This window comes from Narcine bancroftii, chromosome 2 (genome assembly GCF_036971445.1).
Source record: "Narcine bancroftii isolate sNarBan1 chromosome 2, sNarBan1.hap1, whole genome shotgun sequence".
Classification (NCBI taxonomy): Eukaryota; Metazoa; Chordata; class Chondrichthyes; order Torpediniformes; family Narcinidae; genus Narcine; species Narcine bancroftii.
Genome location: NC_091470.1, coordinates 52,068,334 through 52,089,701, shown reverse-complemented (window position 1 = coordinate 52,089,701; position 21,368 = coordinate 52,068,334). Strand labels below are relative to the sequence as shown.

At 39.8% G+C, this 21,368-nt stretch overlaps 1 protein-coding gene across 7 annotated transcripts in view; it reads left to right on the top strand.

Moving 5' to 3' along the window:
* The window catches only part of stxbp6 (syntaxin binding protein 6 (amisyn)), a 314,531-nt gene that overhangs the window by 189,581 nt on the left and 103,582 nt on the right, over positions 1-21,368 (top strand). For all 7 annotated transcript variants that reach the window (XR_011351231.1, XM_069916681.1, XM_069916680.1 and 4 more), the window contains one exon: positions 16,999-17,129. Coding sequence is in view for 6 of the 7 variants with exons in the window: in XM_069916681.1 (XP_069772782.1) it covers positions 16,999-17,129 (131 nt within the window). In the remaining variant the exon portion in view is untranslated. The remainder of the gene's footprint in view (positions 1-16,998; positions 17,130-21,368) is intronic.

The following is a 21,368-nucleotide window of genomic DNA, read 5'->3' as shown; positions in this document are numbered from 1 at the left end:
TCAGGCTCTTCTTACCTTCTAATGACAGCAGGTATATTCTAAAACCTCATTAAGACCTACCTGAAAGCAAATTATTCAATGGTTTTCTCAGAGTGTGTACTTTTTCCCTGTACTTAAATCCCTTTTCTCTGTGCATGTGCCAGATTGACCCTATTGCTCAGGCAATTAGTTGACTTAAGAAGTTTGTGATTCAGTCATAAACAGATCAACAACTTGATTGACATGGTAGTTTGGTACAGGCTGGTTGTTTGTTAGTGTAGTTTTGTGTTCCAAGTTTGACCATCATTTCATTTAAAGCAGAGTGTTTTTTTGGAAATATTTTCCTGCATTGCTTCATTTTATTCAATATAGAACATTTTTCAGAATGTCAAGAGTTCCTTAATGATCCAAGTCTAAATATTGAATCAAGCCCCATGATAGACTTTAAGACATTATTTGAGCTTAAATTTCTTCAGTCATGAGAGGATTAATCCAGAGTTATACCATTTCAACTATAAATGAGGGTAGAGATTTTCCTGATGATCCCCAAATACAGATCAGGGAGCTAAGTGAAGAATGGTTGTGTACAGCTGCCTTGGAATTGTTTTGTTGCGTTAAAGGTACAGGGAAAAGGATAAAAATATCGCAGAGGAGTAAAAAACTGAAAATCCACCATTCATTTGATTGGTAAATGCCCATTTTTTGGTATGTTTAATTGAACCTGTTTCTTGTACTCGTTTCAAATTTAGAATAGCAAATTTATGATATTGCTATGTAACACATGGAAAAGAGTGAATTAAATCTATTTTGGGCGAATCAGAGAAAGAATATCTCTGGTTGTTCAGAAGATTTGTCAGTCTGGGACTACCAAAATTCTGAGGGAGCCGGATTGTCAGATTTTTATTGCAATAGAAATGATAGAAAACAAATACAGTAAAATCCCCATTATCTGGAATTCAAGCAACCAGTAGCTTCAACCAACCGGAAAAAAAATTGTGGAAAATAAATAGGTAAATAAAACAGGTTTAAAATTGCACCCCCCTCCCCTGGCAGATATTTCGCCAATCAAGTATCACGCAATCTCAACCAACTGGAAAATTCACTTATCTGACATTTACTGATCCCCACAGGTTTTGGATGCCAGGGGTTTTACTGTAATAGGGAATGTCTGACATAAAAGATCATTTGGCTTATTGTACCTATGCTGGTAAAAGAAATTGCTGAGAACCTAATCTTGCCTTCTGACTGTTAACCTACAATCACAGCTTTTCAAGTCCACATCCAAATAATTTTTGGATTTGTCTCTAATATAGAAGGTTAGTTCCAAGCTCCTACAACACTGGCAGGTTGGCGGGGGTCTTTTTTCATCCTCCCTAGAACATTTCTTGTAATAGTATTTGTGCACTTGTTTTTGACTCCACTACTCAAGGAAGTTGATCCATTTTAATTACATTTTCACTTAGCTTCACCAGCTGGAAATTGAAATGAAGACAACGGTCCTGGAGTATTTGTGGAAAGAACATTCCAGACCTAACAGGTTAGGCCAATGGCCTCAGATGCAGCAAGCTGTGCTGAATGTTTCTGTTTTCATTCATGGGGTTACATTTTCAAAGTTTGCATTTTGTATTCATTCAGTTGATAGGGAGGTAGTAACCAGACAGGAAGTTTTCAAAGTATGTGAAATTTTACAGTAGGTATATTTTGCTGTTGTCGAACCAGTCCTTTAAGTGCACAGACATTGCAAATGCCAGGCAGGTTAGCAGCACCCATGGAAAAGGAAATGGGTCACATGCTGGTGGAAGAGATTTGGTCTAATATGGCAAGCTGTTCAGTGCTAACATGTGGGCTGAAGTGCCTGTTCCTGCACTGCACTGTTCAATGTAAAATTCACCTGCAATGCATTCTTCTGCTTGACTTCCTCAGCACTTTTATTTCAAATCACTCGTATTTTTTTATTTTTATTACTAAAATGCAGTTGGTAACCAACTGAAATTTTTAAAATGTGCAAACAGTACTTCATCCATTTTGCACTTGTGATAGTACAGATCTATCACCAAAGTACATAGTGTATATAGTTACTGTATCTAGACTGTGCTTACAGCGATTGGCTGAGAGCTAAGCCACACCTATTGTCTGGGCCTTAAAGGGTTGTGTCCCTAGCCAGGTTGGATCATTCCGGACTGGTCGGCCACCTGTGAAGAGCTCCGGTCTTTTGCTAATAAAAGCCTTGGTTTGGATCAACAAATCTTTGGTTCTTTTGACGAGCTCTACAGTAGAGTGATCAACAATGTTCAGGCCGTTGTGTAAATAAATATTCTCAACAGTGATCATTAAAATAACTTTAAATGGCTTTCCAAGATGCTCAGTTTTAATTTCAATCTTATCACAATTCTTAAGACAAGGGACATGACGTTTTGGATAATTAAGGAATTTAGAATCATTTGTTTGACTTGTATTTCCATGAGCGTTACAATAGGGATTTGGCAGCATTCATTAAATTTGTGTGTGCATTGAAACTGTTATAAGGCAATGAGTTTGACTTTGTTGTCCTGATTTTTCTTCTGTGTTGTCTTTAGTTGAGACTAATCCCTGAATATCGAGACCAAAAAGAGCCCCGCCAACCTGCCAGAATGTGAAGTAGTGAATCCTTGAGTTTGTGTTTTGTAATCCTTAGTAGGGAATGGTGAATTGGAGACTTTGAAAGTATCCTACTATTTCTCAATAGCATGACCACTAAAGTGTAGCCTGATTTCTAACAGAATGCTGTTCTTGAATAAATATTTAATCTAGTGTTTGATCTATTGTAGCTTGTTACAATACATGATGTGTGTAATACACCAACTATGACAGGTCAATGATTGGAGGGATTAAATTGAATTGTTTATTGTCACATAAACTGAGATACGGTGAAAAGCTTTGTTTGCATGATATCCAGGCAAGTGAATGCATGCCTTAGCACAGCAGGTAACACAACAATAAAACAAAAGTGTCGTTTTTATATTGCCAATATATCAAAGAGTGTAGGGTATAGGATTACAAAGTGCAGAGTAGGGAGAAGATTGCAGTTAAAACAATCAAGAGCATTTTTTAATCAATGAGAGGTTCATTTCTGTTAAGGGAATGTGTTACAACATCATGCAAGTTACATGTGTCAGTGCACAGGTAACATGATTACATTAGCTGCACAGTAAGTACGCGGTTTAGTACGTGCCATTTTGTTGAAAATAAAGTGTGCTAACTGTTCTATTAAAGAAGTGACTAAATTAATGCGGACACGACAATTCCAGCGTATGATACTGCAGGAAAGAATTGGATGTTTGTGGTGGTTTTGCCCTACACAATGTTCATGTTTCTGGATTGAAACTACATATTCTGAGTCTCAGTCATTGCTTTTCCACAGCATTGATTACAGATTCCCTGGGGCTGTGAGTACAGATTCTAATTTTATCCTGAGTATCAAGCTCAACATTTAGTGCTCATACCCCGACCATCCTTAGCACAGAGAAACCTCCAAGCTGCGTAGAATTATTAGGCCAAACCTTGCTGGATGCCAGCAATGGGCTACACTCATTGCCTCAGCCTGGGCGTAACCAAGACCGTGGTCCATCTAACAAACTGGTCTGAGGAGCAGGAGGGTCAGCGGAGGGCAAGGGCTCTTGAATCTCAACACAGTTGAGAAGAACTGTCGATGTTTTGGGCCAAAGCCCTTTATCGAAACTCAGTAGTTTTGGCTCCAAATGTCAACCATTCTTTTTCTCCCATTGACGCTGCTTCAAGTGCTCAGTTCCTCCAGGAGACTGTGTTGAGACTCAGATTCTAGCACCCACCATCTCCTTTGTGTAGGCAGAGGTTTCTGTCAAGTTCCCAGTGCCACAACACTGTTGGGGGTACATAGTGTTTCAATGCTCCCTCTTTGCGCTGATTTCATTTGTGTTCTTGCTCCAGGGAGCATGTTCTGAGCACTAAATGAGGTATCAGTGTGCTGCATCGTAGATTCACAGTTATCTACAATTCTCCATTCAAATCTGCCTGGCTTGGCTTCTCCATCACTAACTCTGTTCTCCTGTTTGATCTCTACTGATGCAGTCCATTTTGATGTCCTCTTCCATGCAATTTCCCCCTCCAGATGATTACTTTGCAATCCCTTCCCACAAAAGAGCCAGTCCTGGACTCCCTTTCCTAAGCACAGCATATGTGCAAAACCCAAACCCAGGGGAACTTTTCATTTTTGAGGGCAGATATTTGCAGAGCCATCCTTTTCATGTATTTTGACTGCTAAGTTAGCAACTCCTTCTTTTCCTCCCTCTTCATTTGCTGGCTGTAGAAGGAAAAAATTTTGTTTGCTAAATATGAACAAATTACAATTCAGAATTATTTTGCTTTGTGAATGAGAAGCATCATGAGACAATTAACAGGTTAAATCAGTGAATTGTGCTCAGATTCATGTTTTATTGTTGCATTATTTGGTTTTGAGGAACAGAGAACATGAACCTATTTTCCATTTGGCACTTATGGACACAGGGAGAGCATAAGAGAAGAGATAAATTTGCACCATAAATGAGAGTTCCTTGTTATGAAAATGCTGGAAGCTGTTTAAATGCATATGACAAATTAGGGTAGAATTCCTCTGGGCACTCTCTGTCTCACCAATTTCAGTGGAAACATCAGAAATATAAATACATAGGCCATTTTCCCCACAACCCGAAACATTGACCTTCCCTCTGGTAGCACAGATGCTGCATAACACACTAAGTTCTTTGTTGACGTATCTAGCAGATACAAGAGCCCTCTCTTGTTCTTCCTCTCTTGCAATATTCCAAGGAAGATTAGAACATGAAATTGGTGGATCAACTTTGGAAAGGAGCCATTCATTTTTGTCATTGATTGAGATGATTTAGGACAAGGACATTTTATGGGATGTCCAATCAATCATTCATGTTGATTTCCTGCAGCTGAGCCAAGTGAAGTCTTTCTATTTTTTAAATTAAAACATTTAAATTCTATCTAATTGAGGTGAAGAACAATTTGCTGATGTGTTGAAATGCAGAGTGCTGGTCACTTGATTTCTCTATCGGTACTGTTCTGTGATATTGGTTCCACTTGTTGGTTACTTTACCCCTTTCCTCTGAAAGTGGAGGACAGGCCTGGTCTGACCTGCCAGGCATGATTTCCTGCTCTGAATTTCATAATCACACATTTGTTTTGTATATGTAGAGCGGAGTTAATTTGGCTCAGGCTGTCACACGTAGCATCTCCCCTCCATTCAGTCCATCTTTCAAACTTGCTGTCATGAAAAAGCAGCCAATATATAGCCCACAGGCTTATCCATATACTATTCACTCCTCTCCCATCAGGAAGAAGGTGCACAAATATGAGAAAGTGTAACATGAGATTTAAGAGCAGTCTCTTTCCTGCCATTATTGGACTCCTGAGTGAGCTCTAAAATAGTAAAATTATATTTTGCCATTGCTCCAAGACAACTGATTTGTTTCTGTAACTCTGCCCTTTAATACTTTGTCTGATTTGTTGTACTAACATGACATTTCAACTCGTCTGCTTGTGAAACAACCTCTATCACTCATCTTGGTTCATGTGACAATAAACTTTTGTCCATATTCTCGCCTTCTAATTGCTTCCACTCACTCTTTGACCAGATAATCTCCTTTTACATATTATCCTCGTGGTCACCCCTTTGCTTTACCAGATCAGATACATCAACACCCCACTCCCACTCTTCCTGCAGTTTAGCGAGATGCTTTTGTGTTCTTTGTATTTCTGACCAAGAGTCTTTGACCTGAATTGTTCCTCTTCTCACTGTCTTAGGGGTGACCTGGTGAATAGTTCCAGTGTTTTCTGTTGCTCATTTGTTCCTCTAGCTTAGTGATTCCGAAAGTGGGCGGTTCCGTCCCCCTGGGGACAATGGAAAGATCCAAGGGACAGTGAGGAAAAAAGGGAGTGGTCCAAACATTTGTTTGTATCTTGGTTTTATGGTCTGGGATATTGGGCCTCGAAATTCCCAGCCGGGAAATTACGGGTGAACGAATCCAGCGGGAAATTTGGCCACAATCTTACTACAGTGTGTACCATCACCATACACTGGTCCACCCCTTCTGACATTGCAGTTCCACCACTGCTTCCTGAAGGGCGTCGATGGATGCATGGAGGGCCTCAGTATGGCCTGAAGGAGGTCTTGATGGAGGATGGCCCAACCAATGCCCTTTGTGGACAGATCCCATTCCAATGCTCCTTCCAGATTGCACATAGGGCGAAGGCGAATTTTGTGTTGATCTGGTCATTGGTTAGCCCTATATTCTTTACTACCTCTGGGCCCGAACATGCATGGCCCTCTCCAAGTACTCCATCCCTTCCCTCGCTATTTTACCAACCGCTGGACAGATTAAAGACAGCACATTCCCCTTCAGATATGGAAGGATGGTGGTAAACCGGTGTCCCGCCACTGCTGCGGTAATCCACAGTGAGGGGATTCACCTGCATGGGTGCACTCATATTGTCCAGAAACTAAAGCCCAGTCCCTAAAGGCCCTAATCAGATCTTCTACCATACGCTACTCTGCCTGCAACTGTAAATCCCATTGCAGCAAAGAGGGGCCCGTCACCCACACAGCAGTTTCTTCCCAGACCTACAGGCACGCATTACCCTTTATGGCCTCAGATGGCATCCGCAGTTCGTTGTTCATGGATTCCTTTCTGGATAACCAACCCAGATACCTGCTTCTGATGTGGAACACTCAAGCCAGTACCAACTGTGTCCCAGATCTGGAGCAGTCATGTGGCCACAGCTCAAACTACCATACATTGACCAGCCTGAATGCCTTTATTCTCTCTGGCCCACATTTCCCCATTGGGGAGCAAGGCTGCAGCAGTGTTTATGCCTCAAATTTAACTGGTTGACCTCGTGTTCCTTTCGTCGCAAGGCAGGAAGATTGCCAGCGGCCAGAAGATCTCTCTATGGCTCCCCTTGCATCCTATGAACTCTGATTATTTGAGGAGGGACACAAGATGGGGGCCAATCTCCTCCCCTTACAAGTGAACACAATTTGACCATTCCATCAGCTTGCAATGCTCCTGCAGCATGTTGACCAGACTGCCAAACCCAGCAGTATCTTTGATCGACCATAATACTCTGTCCCCTGGACACATGGAGCCCTTCATTTTTAGCCTTTTTCCAGAACATCCCTCCCACCCAAATGTCTGGTTGTTTTTCCTTGAACCATTCCCATTGCACCAATATCTTGGAGGAAAACAAGTTTTGAAGGGTTAAAATATTGGCAATCCTCCCTATGTGTCAGTACGAAACGGTGAACTTTACCTACACATGACACCAGTACACAACAGGAGACACATTTACACCCAAATGCAAACCATTAATGTTCTGATACAAGTTTGCAAAACAATACCAAAGTTAATTCGTGGGTTCATACAATCAGTACCTACCACCTGAATCACAACAAGCAGGTACGGCACAACAATCAACAGGGTGATGAGTATTTATCTACAAGTTATAAGGGTGAGACAAAACAGTTGTTTTAAGTTTGCAGTATGCAATAGACCTAATACTAAGAAAGAGGTGTGTGTTCATTGTATGTATGTTTGGGGGAGGGGCACTAGGGATGTGGCCTGGGAGCCAGGGGTGGGGGGGTCACCCAAAAATGTTTGGGAACCACTGCTCTAGCTGGTCACAATGAGGGGCAGCACAGTTAGTGCAATGCCATACAAGCACCTGAGACCCAGGTTTGAATCAGGCACTGTCTGTAAGGTGTTTGTACATTCTTCCTGTGTCTGCATGGGTTTCTCAGGGTGCTCCATTTACCTCCCTTTCTCCAAAAAAAGTATGGGGTTTGTGGTTTATTGTATTTGGGTGGCATGGGCTCATGGACTGGAAAGGCCCGTGACCATGCTGTATCTATAAAATTAACAATTAATTTTTTTTTTAAATCTATTAGCCTTTTGCAGTTACCAAAGATAAAGGTGGCAAACCTGCCCACATTCTATTCAGCAAGATTGTTTTTAACCTAGAACAATAAATGGAGGGGGGAGAAAATATCTTATTTTCTTGTCAATCTATCCAAAGAAAATGTCAAACAAAGGAACTATTTTTTAGGAAGTGTTGATTACGTGGGCCCAAAATCTATAGGGTATAATCTTTTCTCCAATAATGCTTTTTGAGTGCGCTACTTCAGTTGGATACTGGAATGGGTTATAGGGAATTTTCCATTGCAAATACAGGCAGTTCCCAGGTTACAAATGTACAATTTACAGACAACTTGTACTTATGAACGGACTATGCCCAGCTTCCGGTGCATTGGCTCAAATAAGGAGAATGCCGTCTGCCATTTTAAGAACATCACTTTTTCGGTAACACTGTTGAGTATGCCTACTTCAAAAAATTGATTCCAGTAGTTTTATAAGCACAGAAAGGTAAAAATATATACCAAGACAAACATTTGACTAACTGACGCTAAATAAGAACCATATGTACCTGTTCTGACTTACCTACAAATTCGACTTAAAGACAGACTTAAGAATGGATCTCATTCATAACCCAGGGACTGCCTGTATTTCAAAGTGAGTGCAAAATGTCTCAGTACATCTGTAATATTTGTGATCAGTTTATGGTAAGCCTTTAAAGGAAAATACATCAACATTACTGTATTAGTGAAGTGATATTTAGAAGGGAGCAATGGTTTGTGGTGCTTATTATTGCTTGATAGATTCTTTTGATTCTATTAGATACTTTTAAAACCAATTTTGACCTGCTCTCCTCTCGCTTCCTCTTCTTGACTTTACAGAACCAAAGACCAATTTGGTACTGGCAGTTGAGCAGTAGATAATTGAATGAGCATGAAATGGATCATGTTTGATGTACCACCATCACAAAGAACCTTGTGCTGAATATTAATCTTTTTGATGGGATTTCTCTATAAATAGAATCACATAAATGGAAGTCCACGTCGACAATACCAAATATTGCGTCTTCATTTGGGGATTATCAGTTGGTGGAAGTTATTTCTTTAAAATTGTAATGTTTGGGAGATTTTGATTTGAGTTAGGATATTGACTGTCCTGCTCAGCTGCTTGGTGCAGCCAATGTTATACAAGTTCAACACTGTTTGCCAGACTCTGGGAATATAGTCAGTTTGAAGCCCCTATTGGTACAAACATTCCTAGACTTTCAGCATTTTCTTAAGTTTTTTGAGAACGAAGTAAAAGATGTTGAAAATCATTGTATGCCATGAATGTTTTTGGAAGTAATAGAAACATAGAAAATAGGTGTAGGAGTAGGCCATTTGGCCCTTCAAGCCTGCACAGCCATTCATTATGGTCATTGCTGATCATCTACTCAGTACCCAGTACCTGCCTTCTCACCATACTCCCTGAACTCCTTAGCCACAAGGGCCAAATCCAACTTCCTCTTAAATATGGATAAGGAACCGGCTTCACCTACTTTCTGTAGCAAAGAATTCCACAGATTTACCACCCTCTGAGAGAATTTTTTTTCTTATCTCAGTCCTAAAAGACATCCACTTTATCCTTAAACTGTGACCCCTAGTACTGGTTTTCCCTAACATTGGGAACAACCTTCCTGCATCTAGCCTGTCCAATCCCTTAAGAATTTTATACATTTCTATAGATCCCCCTCAATCTTCTAAATTCCAGAAAGTATAAGCCTAGTCGATCAAGCCTTTCTTCATATGCAAGTCCTGCCATCCCTGGTATCAATCTAGTGAACCTTCTCTGCACTTCCTCCAACGATGGCAAGGATGTCTTTCTTGAGATAAGGTGACCAAAACTGCATTAATCGTATTGTAAGATGACAATTCCATTTAATCAGCAAGAATAAACTCTGAAGATGTTTGTTTTAAAAATCCCACAGATGCCATTTTAATAATTAAGTTTTTAATGTTGTACATTTTAAATGGAAAATGCTCTTGACTGAACACCATGAAATGGTTCACTGCTAGTTTTAACTGCATACAAATTTTATGTTCCATAGACTCCTATTGTCATTGCTTCTATTTTCCAAGTTTGTACTATTACTGCAGTAACTGCACTGTGTTGTAACAAATAAAATTGGATACATGGCAAGAGGAAATGGTTTTATTTCTTAAAATCCCATAGCTACTGTTGTACATTGAAGATTCTTGTTTTTTTTCCTCAGTATTATTAATTCTTGCAACTGAAGAGGGTATTTCTTTTAAGGCTAAAAGCATGTTGAACAAATTGAGCTTGAAATTTAATGATTAATGAGATGCTTGAAAGAATATCCAGCACTAAATCAATGTCTTCAATAGTTGGCTGGTAATTTGGATTCATAGTAATGTATAATGTCAGACTTTCTGTTTGATAGAAAGACTTGTATTAGTGCCATTATGGGCTGAAAAATTGCATTTCAATACTAAAATCATTCTCCCATGCAGTTGATATAGAGCTTTGGCACTCTTTGAAGGAGGAGAAAGGAAGGGCATTCAGTCTAGGTCCTCCTGATAAAGGAATTGGAATTAAAATAATTGAGATATAATAGATGGACTGCATAGACATTTTTGGTGTTTAGGACTTGAAAGGATCAAGTCCAAGTTTGATAATTTCTTCCCCTCCAACAAACTGAACATACAAAGAGATGGATTGAGGTAGACTGACTGCAGTTCTGGAGCTGGAGGGAATTGCAAGAGTTCTGAAGCAAAGAGCCCTAATCTTGACTGGGGTGATTTTCTGGTTAATTGCAAAGGATCCCTTAGAGGGAGAAGGTTTCACAGAGAATGGATCAAACCAAAATGGGAGAGTTGAAAAGTTTGCTTTGAAAGGAAAAAGCAAGATCATTTTGTATTGAAGCAGTTACCTAAACTGAAATAAACAGCAATAAAATATTTTTATGCATAAACAGGGAGTAATAGGCAATAATTTTTTGATGCAAACAAAAAAGACTGCAGATACTGGAAAACTGGAGAATTACAGAATGCTGGAGGACCTCAATGGGTCAGACAGCATACAAGGAAGGCGATAGGTACTCAACTTTTCAATCCGAGACCCTTCATCAGGAATAAAAGACATATGTGTTAATTAACTGTGGCACCAAATATAAGACCAGAGAGTTCATAATACAAGATTGTAGAACTGTGGATAGGCCATAGCTGAAGTATAAGGTGCAGTTCTTGCCACCATACTCTTGAAGGGGCATGATTAAGCAGGAGAGGGTACAGAGAAAATTCAACAGATATTGCCTAAGATGGGGTGTTTCACCTGTGAAGATATTGGGTTTGTCTTCCTTGGTATAGTGGAGGTTGAAGGAGGGGTGCTGTTAAAAATTTATAAAATTACGATGGGCATGATAGAAACTTTTCCTCATGGCAAGATCATCAAATGAAAAAAGCTGAAAAAAAGATTGGTGGTTTTCCAAAACCTAATTCCATCATAATATAAGAACGAATGTGTCAAGACTGTGCACATCTTAATTAAGATGTAATTGGAATGTAAATTGTACCAATTTGTGGTGAACTTCACATGCTTAGTTACAGATATAGGTGTGTGAATCGTGTTGCTATGGGAGGTGGTGGAAACAGATATGACGGGAACTCTTAAAAGGCATTTAGGCAGACACAGACTAACAGGAGTGGAGGGATATGGACCAGGTGAAGGCAGATGTGCAGTTTAAATGTAGACATGGTGGGCTGAAGAGCCTCTTCCTCTGTTCTCTGAGACTGAACATTAGTCAGCATTAGTGAATATCTCTGCTTCTGGTTTCTTGCAAGAGAAATTGATTGAGTAACACTCTCTCCTAACCATGTATGAGCCCATTCCTTTCAAGTCTTTTTGAATGTCACGATTGAATTTCCCTCCACTTCTGCCCCAAGCAATTTTTAAGCTTTCGGCCAGAGAGAGCTGCTTAACTACTATATTGTTCTTGATTTTACATACCTTGATCATATCTTCATATTCAGACTCTTTTCCAAGGAGAATAACCCCAAATTCTACAATCTTTCTACATCAATGATGGTCCTTATCACTAGAACCATTCCAATACAGCTCTTTGTATCTTTCCAAGAATGCAAAGCCCAATACCCAAAATGATACTCCTGCTGTGGCCCACCCCTCTGGTTATCATGATTTTCTTACTCTTAGACTCTCAAGGTCCACAATCCTGGATGTTATCTTTTAACTGCATTCTTCCTTTTTTCAATATTTTGATTAGCATTGAAATTTCATATCCAAAAATACAGAGTACATACATATGTTAAAAGTCAAAAGATACATTATACTTAAATCACATCATATTGTATTGATATTTTATTATTTTAAAAAAGAGAAAATCTAAACCTATTACCAAGAAAGAAGCTGTTTGGCCAAAAAAAGGAAGGCAGAATTCTTAGCAAAATGATAAATGCCCTCATTAGTCAACAGTTCTACCTTCATAAGAAATCAAAAATTATAAAAGTAATTCAAAAAGAGTCCCCACAGTGTTTGAAAATTTGAATTCAAACCGGAAATTGAGCATCAAATCTTCTCTAAATTTAAACATGATATGACGTCATGTAACCATTGAGCACGATTAGGCAGGGTAACGTCCCTCCATCTGAGGAACACCTCCCACCTAGCCATAAGAGAAATAAAAGCTAATACATGCAGTTCAGATGTCATTAATGTCTCTCCAATAATATCAAATAAAGCAGTTAAAGGATTAAGTTTAAAATTAACTTTAAAAGTGCAAAGAAAGTTTGAAATACTTCGATCCAATACTTCTCAAGATTCTGAAATGTCCAGAATATATGAATTAATGAAGCATCTCCATTGTTGCATTTATCACAATGTGGAGATACATGTGCGTAAAAACAAAATTGTTTGACTTTGGACATGTGAGCCCTATGGACTATGGATGCAATGCATTCTCAATCTGCTCTGCCATCATGTAACCCAGATCTCCCCCCCTACCCCCCCCCCCCATCCACTTCACTGAATTCTGCCCTCTTGTTGATTTCATCCCTTGTTCTTTCAAAATATGACAAACTTTTTATTTGTGCAATATTATCTGCCAATGTGGCAGCCCAATGCACCAAGCCATGTGCAGCTTCTTGAGGTCTATTATTGCTCTTTCCACAATTCACTGCATTGTGTGCTTTGTGTCATGGTCAGCTCCTGTGCAGTTAATGTACAATTCTTTAATTCTGATGCTTAAAGCTCTGGCTCTGACATTTCGGATGCTGCTCAAATGTAATGTGATCTTTTGACTCCAAAGAGCTCTAATTGTTTAATTACAGCTCTGTTAAAAATATCTGACTTACTAATTTTCCTTCATAATATTTACCAATTTGTCTCCAATGTTGTTTGGACCAAAATGTTAAATTGTTTTTTCCTCCTCGTTGCATTGCAATGCTCTAATGATATTTCGTTGATGTTATTCCTTTTACCCTAATTTAAGTTTCTTTACTATAGCTTTCTTCGTCTTGCACATTTTTGTATTTAAAGGGAAACAGGCAAGTGCAGTATGAAGATGCGGGGCTTTTTGGGTTGAGTTGAGCTGTGAGGAGATAAATACAATGGGTTCTAGCAAACAAACCATGCATGCTCACTGTCAATATAAATGTAGGTCTCACCAGAGTTCAAGCTAAAGTTGGGATCAGGAGGCATTATTATAATTAAAACAATTGCTTTGATTTTCCTGTTGAGTTGTTTAATGAGCCGATATATTAAATGTTACATCGTAAAAAATGGAAAGCACCCTGGCACGAAGAAATGGGGAAAGATGATGACAAGTGACTAGTTTCAATGAAATTTTGAAGGAAATCTTCAAAGAGGGAGGTGGCAACCTGAACTAAACATGCATTGCTTTGCATTCTGGACATCTTGAATGTTCTGATGTTAAAACTAGAATTCAGGTGAGGTGGAAGAAGAAATGATTGGTTGGAATCAAGAAATTAGGAATTTTGTGCATGCTACCAAGGAATGGGTTAATAGCAACAGTGAAATTGATATTTAGATGGGAAAAAAATGATTAAGAAGTACAAATTGATAAGTTGCATTTGTCGAAAGGTTAGAGTTCTGATGTCTTAAAGACTAAACGGAGTATTTGAATGCAAAAATGTGCATATGCAGTACAAAGGTTGTGGGGGTTTTAGGCTGAGTTGAGCTGTGAAGGGATAAATACATGGATTCCAGTATTTAAACCATGCATGGAAAGAGTATTACTCACAGTCAGTGGACAAGTAGTTTTTCATGCACTTCCAGTGCTGTCTGTGGAGTTTGCACTTTTTCCTTTGGAATTACAGAGTTTCATCTTGGTACTCCAGTTTCTTCCTACATCCCTAAAATATTGTTACAGGTTGAACCTCTCTAATCAGGGCTCTGTGGTCCAGAACATTTGAAATCTGCTGCTATTAGTTTGTGGATCTGCCACTAAGGCAGCGCTGTTAGCAGCACTAAGGCGCCAAAATCTGTTTACACTGCAGCCAAGTGCTTTGGTGATACAGTTCTGTTAATTTCTTTTATTCAGCTGTATTTTAGCCCTTTGGGATGCCATCCAAGAGACAAGAGGTGAAAAAGATGTTGCTAGCGCTAATAAGCTTCAACGTAAATCATTATTTATGCTTGAAAAGGTGCAGTTACTGAAAAAAATAGATAAAGTAACTTTTGTAAAAACTTTCTGTGAGAACTATGGGATCAGATCGTCAACTGTGTATAACTTAAAGAAACTAAAGGAGCAGATTTTTACATTTGATGCTGAAACTGAAGGCCAGAAAAGTTTAAAGTTTCGGAAAACTTGGAAAGGTACAGAATTAGACAGTGCACTTGTGAAGTGATTTAAGCTCCAATGCAATGAAGGTGTAAGCATTTCTGGTAGATGCTTATGAAGCAGGCCAAAAGTTTTTCCGAGAGAACTAAAGCTAGATTATGACTGCGAATATTCGCAAGGATAGCTATACAAGCTTAAGTGGAGACATGGAATTTCAGTGCGTAGTGTGTACAGTAAAAAGCATAGTGCCTGACACAGAAGCTGCGACAAAGTTTCTGGATGAATTTGCACTGTTAGTGGCAGCAGAAAACCTAGCCCCAGAACAAGTGTATGACACTGACGGATCTGCCCTGTATTGGCATTAGTATGCCACGAAAAACCCTTGCCCAAGATATTGAGGAGCCTCCATCTGCTGGTAAGGATTCCAAAGATAGGATAACAATTCTTGGCTGTAGCAATGCTGCAGGAATACATAAAATGAACCAGATGGTCATTGGTACGAGTGTTAATCCAAGGGCATTTAAGTGGGCTTTTAAAATTCTTCCACTTATCTACCATGGTAATAAAAATGGGTGGATAACAACTGAACTTTTTCTTGAACGGTTTGAAAATTACTTCGTGTGTGAAGCTAGAGCACTCTGAAACTGTTGGCCTTGATCCAAATATTTTTGATTTTAGATAATTGTTCAGCACACCCCAAAGCAGAAATTTTAATAAAAGACCATGTTTTTGGTCCATACCTAACTTCCCTCCTAACTGCACCTCTGTGATTTACCCCTGTGACCAGGGCATATCACGTTCATTGAAAATCTAAGTTCCTTGTCACATTGGATAATGGGAAGCTTCCGGCAGATTTCATGAAGGAATTTAACTTCAAGTATATGATATGGTCCCTAGCTTCTGCCTGGAATAAAGTTGAAAAGAATACACTGCAAAGTGGTTGGCACAAACTGTAGCTAAGCTTAATGTTTTAGGATGAGAAAAGGACAGTGCCAGTGATCGGGACCAGGGTTTGAATTCTGCACTGCGTGTAAGGGGTTTGTACATTCACTCTGTGTCTGCATGGGTTTTCCCCGGGGGCTCCAGTTTCCTCCCATCATTCAAAATATACCGAGGATGTAGTTAATTGGGTGTAAATTGGCCGTGGGCCAAAATGGCCTGTTACCGTGCTGTATGTCTAAAATTAAATGAAAAATAAATATTAATGCTTGTATTACTTCCTGTTCTACCTTTGATAATGCAGCAATACATATGTGGAATGAGCTGGCAAGACTAGGGGTCAGGCATATGTTTACATAGATTTCCTTCTGTGTCTTTTTTCCCTGCATTTTCTGTGGTCCAGCAATGGCCTGGTCCCAACATCACTAGATTTAAGAGGTTCAACTTGTAGTTTGAAAGGATGCTGTAAATTATGACTAGGATAGGTGGATGGAGTTGGGGGTGTCCCAGATACAATGGATTACAGGGAAATAAGTGGGTAGGATGTGATTAATGCAGTCATTCTGAGACCCAGCATAGACTTGATGGGCCAAAGACTGGATTCTACTCTGTGAAAAATATTGAAGACCAGCACATCTATCACTGGAATAAATTTAAGGTGTGTATTTTGTGATAATTGACAGGTGAAATCACGGAATTGGAGGTCACTCACCTTGGCAGTGGAGGTACAAATAGAATGTGGAGGATGCTATCTTACTATCTATCTAAGCACAAGGGATATTGGAAAAAGACATGGAGAATGGAAGGGGGCAAGTGAGGCAGAAATAGTGCTGTGGCGTTATTTGTCATCGGCATTCCGAAGGAAGCCTATGCAGGAAAGGGTTCTGGGATGAGTTAAGTCTTCATCATGTCAAATAGAAGAAAATTACTTTACATTGTGGCATATCACCAAACTTAGCTGTCAGACTATTGTTGAGTTTAGAAACTTGAGCAAGTAAAATCAACATAATGATTTCAGCATTGTGTGAAAATTTGCCCGGTGAACAGGAGAATGAAAGGAGGCCAAGTGCCGTCTTGTTCACGTCTGATATAATTAGATGTCGGAACATAATGCCAAAGTGATCCATGCTTGATTTCACTGAGACAGACTTGTCTGTGGAGGTAAAGGAAATTAGAGACAAAGTTGAAAAAGGTAGAATAACTTAAAACCTACTGCGAGGGAATATCTGTAAAGTGATATGTCCATCTGTTAGTGAAAATAAATAGGAGACATTATTTGCAGGCTTTCTGTATTGCCATCAGAACAAGTGAGTGACTGGTATGTTTTTATTTTCACAGTGACCAACAAGAAGCCTGTGTTGGTTTCTATTACCAAGGTCAAACAATTTGAAGGATCGTTGACCTTTGTGCGAAGATCCCAGTGGATGCTTGATCAGCTTCGACAAGTGAATGGTGTTGATCCCGACAGGGTGAGTCTCATGAAGCGACACTAGAATGATGCGTTTGAATGTACACTTCTAGGAGCACAGATTTCATCCTTTGGTAAAAGCACAATGCTGGAGAAACTCAGCAGGTGGGGTTTTATATCACAAGATAAAAATACATAAACAACATTTTGGGCTGAGCCCTTCATCAAGGTATCCTTAGTTTGACTAGAAATTTTTATAACTTCTGAAAATTAGTTACAAAATAATATCGTGATTCATTCTACTATGACTGATTTAACTGGAGGCTGTCAATATTTTTTCCTCTAAACAAGTTTCTCCACCTCTGCATGTGCCAACTGGTAAAGGACAGCTGACTCCCTTCAATCTCTATGGTGAATTTTGGAATTTGGAGATGTTGATCTAATATCATAAAGGGGCCATTATCTTTGCCAAAGTAAAAAGCAAGGAATCCCCCTTTCCCCTTTATGTCATAGCCATGAAGCAGGCCCTTTAGCCCAACTCATTCAAGCTGATCAAGCTGGGGTCATTTGCCTGGATCTGGCCCATATCCTCAATCTCTTTCTTATCCACAAGTTAGGAAGGTTGTTAGAGTTCAGCCTTAAGTGATGTGAAGAGAAAATTGAATGCAACACTTTGATTATTGTGTCAGAATCCACAATCATATTTCTACTTACCCACAAAATATACTCCGATACTTCCTCTGAGTTTTACCAAAACAATTTTTTCAACAGGTTTAGCCATGAACCAATATGTAACATAGAGACTACTGGTAGAATGTAAGCATTTTCCCTTCAATGCAGTTCAGCCAAGTATGGTACCAAGAAGCTCATACCATTGTCTGCAACTTTGGAAATTATGTCCTGTGCCTCGAAGTCGTCATTGATGTACCATAAGAAAAGCTGATGTTTAATCTTTGACTCCACTGTTTACCTCTTTCCAGAAAATAGCCTTCCACAGCTTCTTTCAGTTTCCTCCTATTAGCAAACTTTCAATATATGATGGCAACCTCTTGTGTTCCATGTGCTGAATAATATACATCATTATTGGTACGCTTTCATTTCTCCTTTTAAAAGTTTATATGTTCTTTATCAACTACATTCCTCTGATAGGCCCTCTTTTTTACTTCATCAAAAAATTGTCAAGTTAATCAGTCACAATCCATGCTATTAATCTCAAATCAATATGACAGCTTAAGTATATTTACACTGGTCAACGTGATTGCTATGGTAATTTCTCTGTGGAAGAATTTCCACCAACAGGAATGACAAGCAGACATGTCACTGGAGAATTAACGTGACTCCATCATTCAAGAAAATATGCAGGCAACGTATCAGATTAACTGACAAGACCAGAATTCATTTTACATTCTTAATTACACAAGGAGGTGTTGATGCCACTACCTTGTATGACTGAAGTGATATCAGAAAGATAGTTCATTGGTTTTGCCACGTGATAATGAAGAAATTATGGTGGATGTCCTCTGCAGAATGTCATGTGACAAGGAGAGGAATTATGCCTTCTGTCTCGTTCTCCTTGATGATTACTGCACGCTTTGATTTGTAGCTGTGCATCTTATGGTTAGTATTTACAGTTATTGTGCATTGTGGGTGGCAGTGTTGAGGCAAACTATTTCTTAATGGATTTGATCTGCTTGTGTTACATCTGTATTCTTCATTGAAGCAAAGTGAAGTCTTCCATCGTGTTCCAGAGATGATGGGGTCACGGGGATTCTTTGACTGCTCTTGATCCATCTTCTCAGTTCCAAACTGCCTGCTGTGTTGCTGTGGCTGATGCCATATTGGTCATGCTGTTCATTTTGAAAGTAAGATGATTAAACTCTCTTTTGGCCATTGTCTTTGTGTGCCACTTGTATGGTGAGAATATTAATAGCTGTTGCAAAATCCTGTTGCATCTGAACGTGGAGTTAAAACAAGGAAGTCTACAGACACTGGGGTTGAGTGCAATACAAAAATCTACTGGAGAAACTCAGCGGGTCAAACAGCTACCATAAGTAAAGGGAAACCAATGTTTTGGGCCTGACCTCTTTGTCAAGGTATGAGTGAAAACCAGACAAGCAGAGGTACAGGGAGGGGGTGAGAAAAGAAGGGGCAGGAGGAAGAGTGCAAACTAACTGGTAAGAGGTCATAGGTGGAAACAGGTGGGAGGACAGAAGAACAAAAAGCTGAGAAGTGATAAAAGGGGAGCTGGAGGAAAGGAGACAGAGGGATAAGGAAAGAGAGAAACTTGGGTGAGGACAGCACAGTTAGTGTTGCATTTAGCACAATGCTGTATTAATGCCAGTGACTTGGATTTGAATCCAGTGCTGCCTAAGTTTATGTTCCTTCCTGTAAGGAGTTTGTACGTTCTCCCCATATCTGTGTGCTCCAATTTCCTCCCACCCTTCAAAAACTTATGAGGATTATAAACTAATTGTGTATAATTGGGCACTACGGACTCATGGGCTTGAAGGGCTGGCCACTGTGCTGTATGTTTAAATTTAAAGTTGTTTCATAGAAATTGGAGAAGGCGATGTTAATGTTGTCTAGTTGATGAGTGCCCAGACAGAATATAAGGTGTTGTTCCTTCAGTTTGGCACTGCATGAGACCATGGACAGAAATGTCAGTGTGGGAGGCCAACCATTTTAATTCCACACAATATTCCCACACTAATATGCCTACCCATGGCCTCATGCGGGTCTAGGACATTTTGGCCCTCACAGTTCTGTGCTGGACATTTTTGCCCGCCACACCACTCATTGTCTGCTGGCCAACTCCATCCTACCAGCCACCCTGTGACCGCCCTACCTGCTGCCCTGTGACCACCCCGCCGGGCGCTTTTACTGGGGGAAGCGGTTTCCTGGGGGGAGAGAGAGTTTCTGAAATGGTTCAGGCAACATTTTCTGAAATGCCAGGAACTCAGGAAATGCTGCAATGCTGTGGGGAGCTGAGCCAGCGCCAAACATGAACCTAAGTATAACAATAAATCCCAATTTTTTTCTGAAATGCCGCAATACCAAGAGGAGCCAGGCCAGCACCAAACATGCAACTAGATCCTTGACTTTCTTATTGGAACACCACAGTCCATATGAATTGGAAGCAGCATTTCTTCCTCATTGATTATCAACACTGGCGCATCCCAAGGATGTGTGCTTAGCCCACTGCTCGACTCATTATACACCCACCATTGTGTGGACAGGCACAATTCCAATGCTATCTACAAGTTTGTTGATGACACCACAGTTGTTGGCAGAATCACAAACACAATGAAGAAGTGGACAGGAAAGAGAGATAGATCAGCATATTGAATGGTGTAATGACAACAACCTTGCACTCAGTGTCAACAAAACCAAGGAAATGATTGTGGACTTCAGAAGAAAGTCAGTGTGGAGAGTGTCAAGAACTTTAAATTCCTGGGTGTCAACATCTCCGAGGTGCTATCCTGTTGCCTCCATGTTGATGCAATCCAGCGGCTATACTTTGTGAGGTGCTTGAGAAGATTCAGTATGTCACTGAAGACTCTTGAAAACTTCTACATGTGTACCGTGGAGAGCATTCTGGCTGGTTGCATCACTGTCTGGTATGGAGGCGCCAAATCTCAGGACAAAGAAAAACTTGTTAATTCGGCCTGCAACATCACAGGCACCAGACTTTGCTCCATTAAGAACATCTACATGAGACGGTGTCTTAAAAAAGCAGCCTCTATCCTCAAAGACCCCTACCACCCATCACTCTGCTACCATCAAGGAAAAAGGTACAGGAGTCTAAAGACAAGCACTCAACGGCACAAGGACAGCTTCTTCCCTGCTGCCATCAGATGCCTGAATAATCAATGAATCACAGACACTGCCTTACTTTTCATGCACTAATATTTTTATTTTTATATTAATGTTGTAAGATGGTTTATAATATGAACATTTGTACTATGATTCTGCCACAGAACACCAAATTTCATGACTTGCTCATGACAATAAATCCTGATTCTGAAGTTCAACAATAAATCCCAAAATGTTTGCCAGGGGAGGATTAGATTACTTGTATTTATAATAATAAGTGATTATTTAATAAATATAACAATAAATCCCAAATGTTTCTGAAATGCCGCAATACTGAGAGTCGTCAGGCCAGTGCCAAAATATCCAAATGTTTACAAAAGTCATTTTTTTTCACCAAAATATCCATCACCAAAATTTGAGCACCAAAATGTCCGGTGCCAAAATGTGGGCACCAAAATGTGCAATTCCAGATTTGTGCACTGCCAAA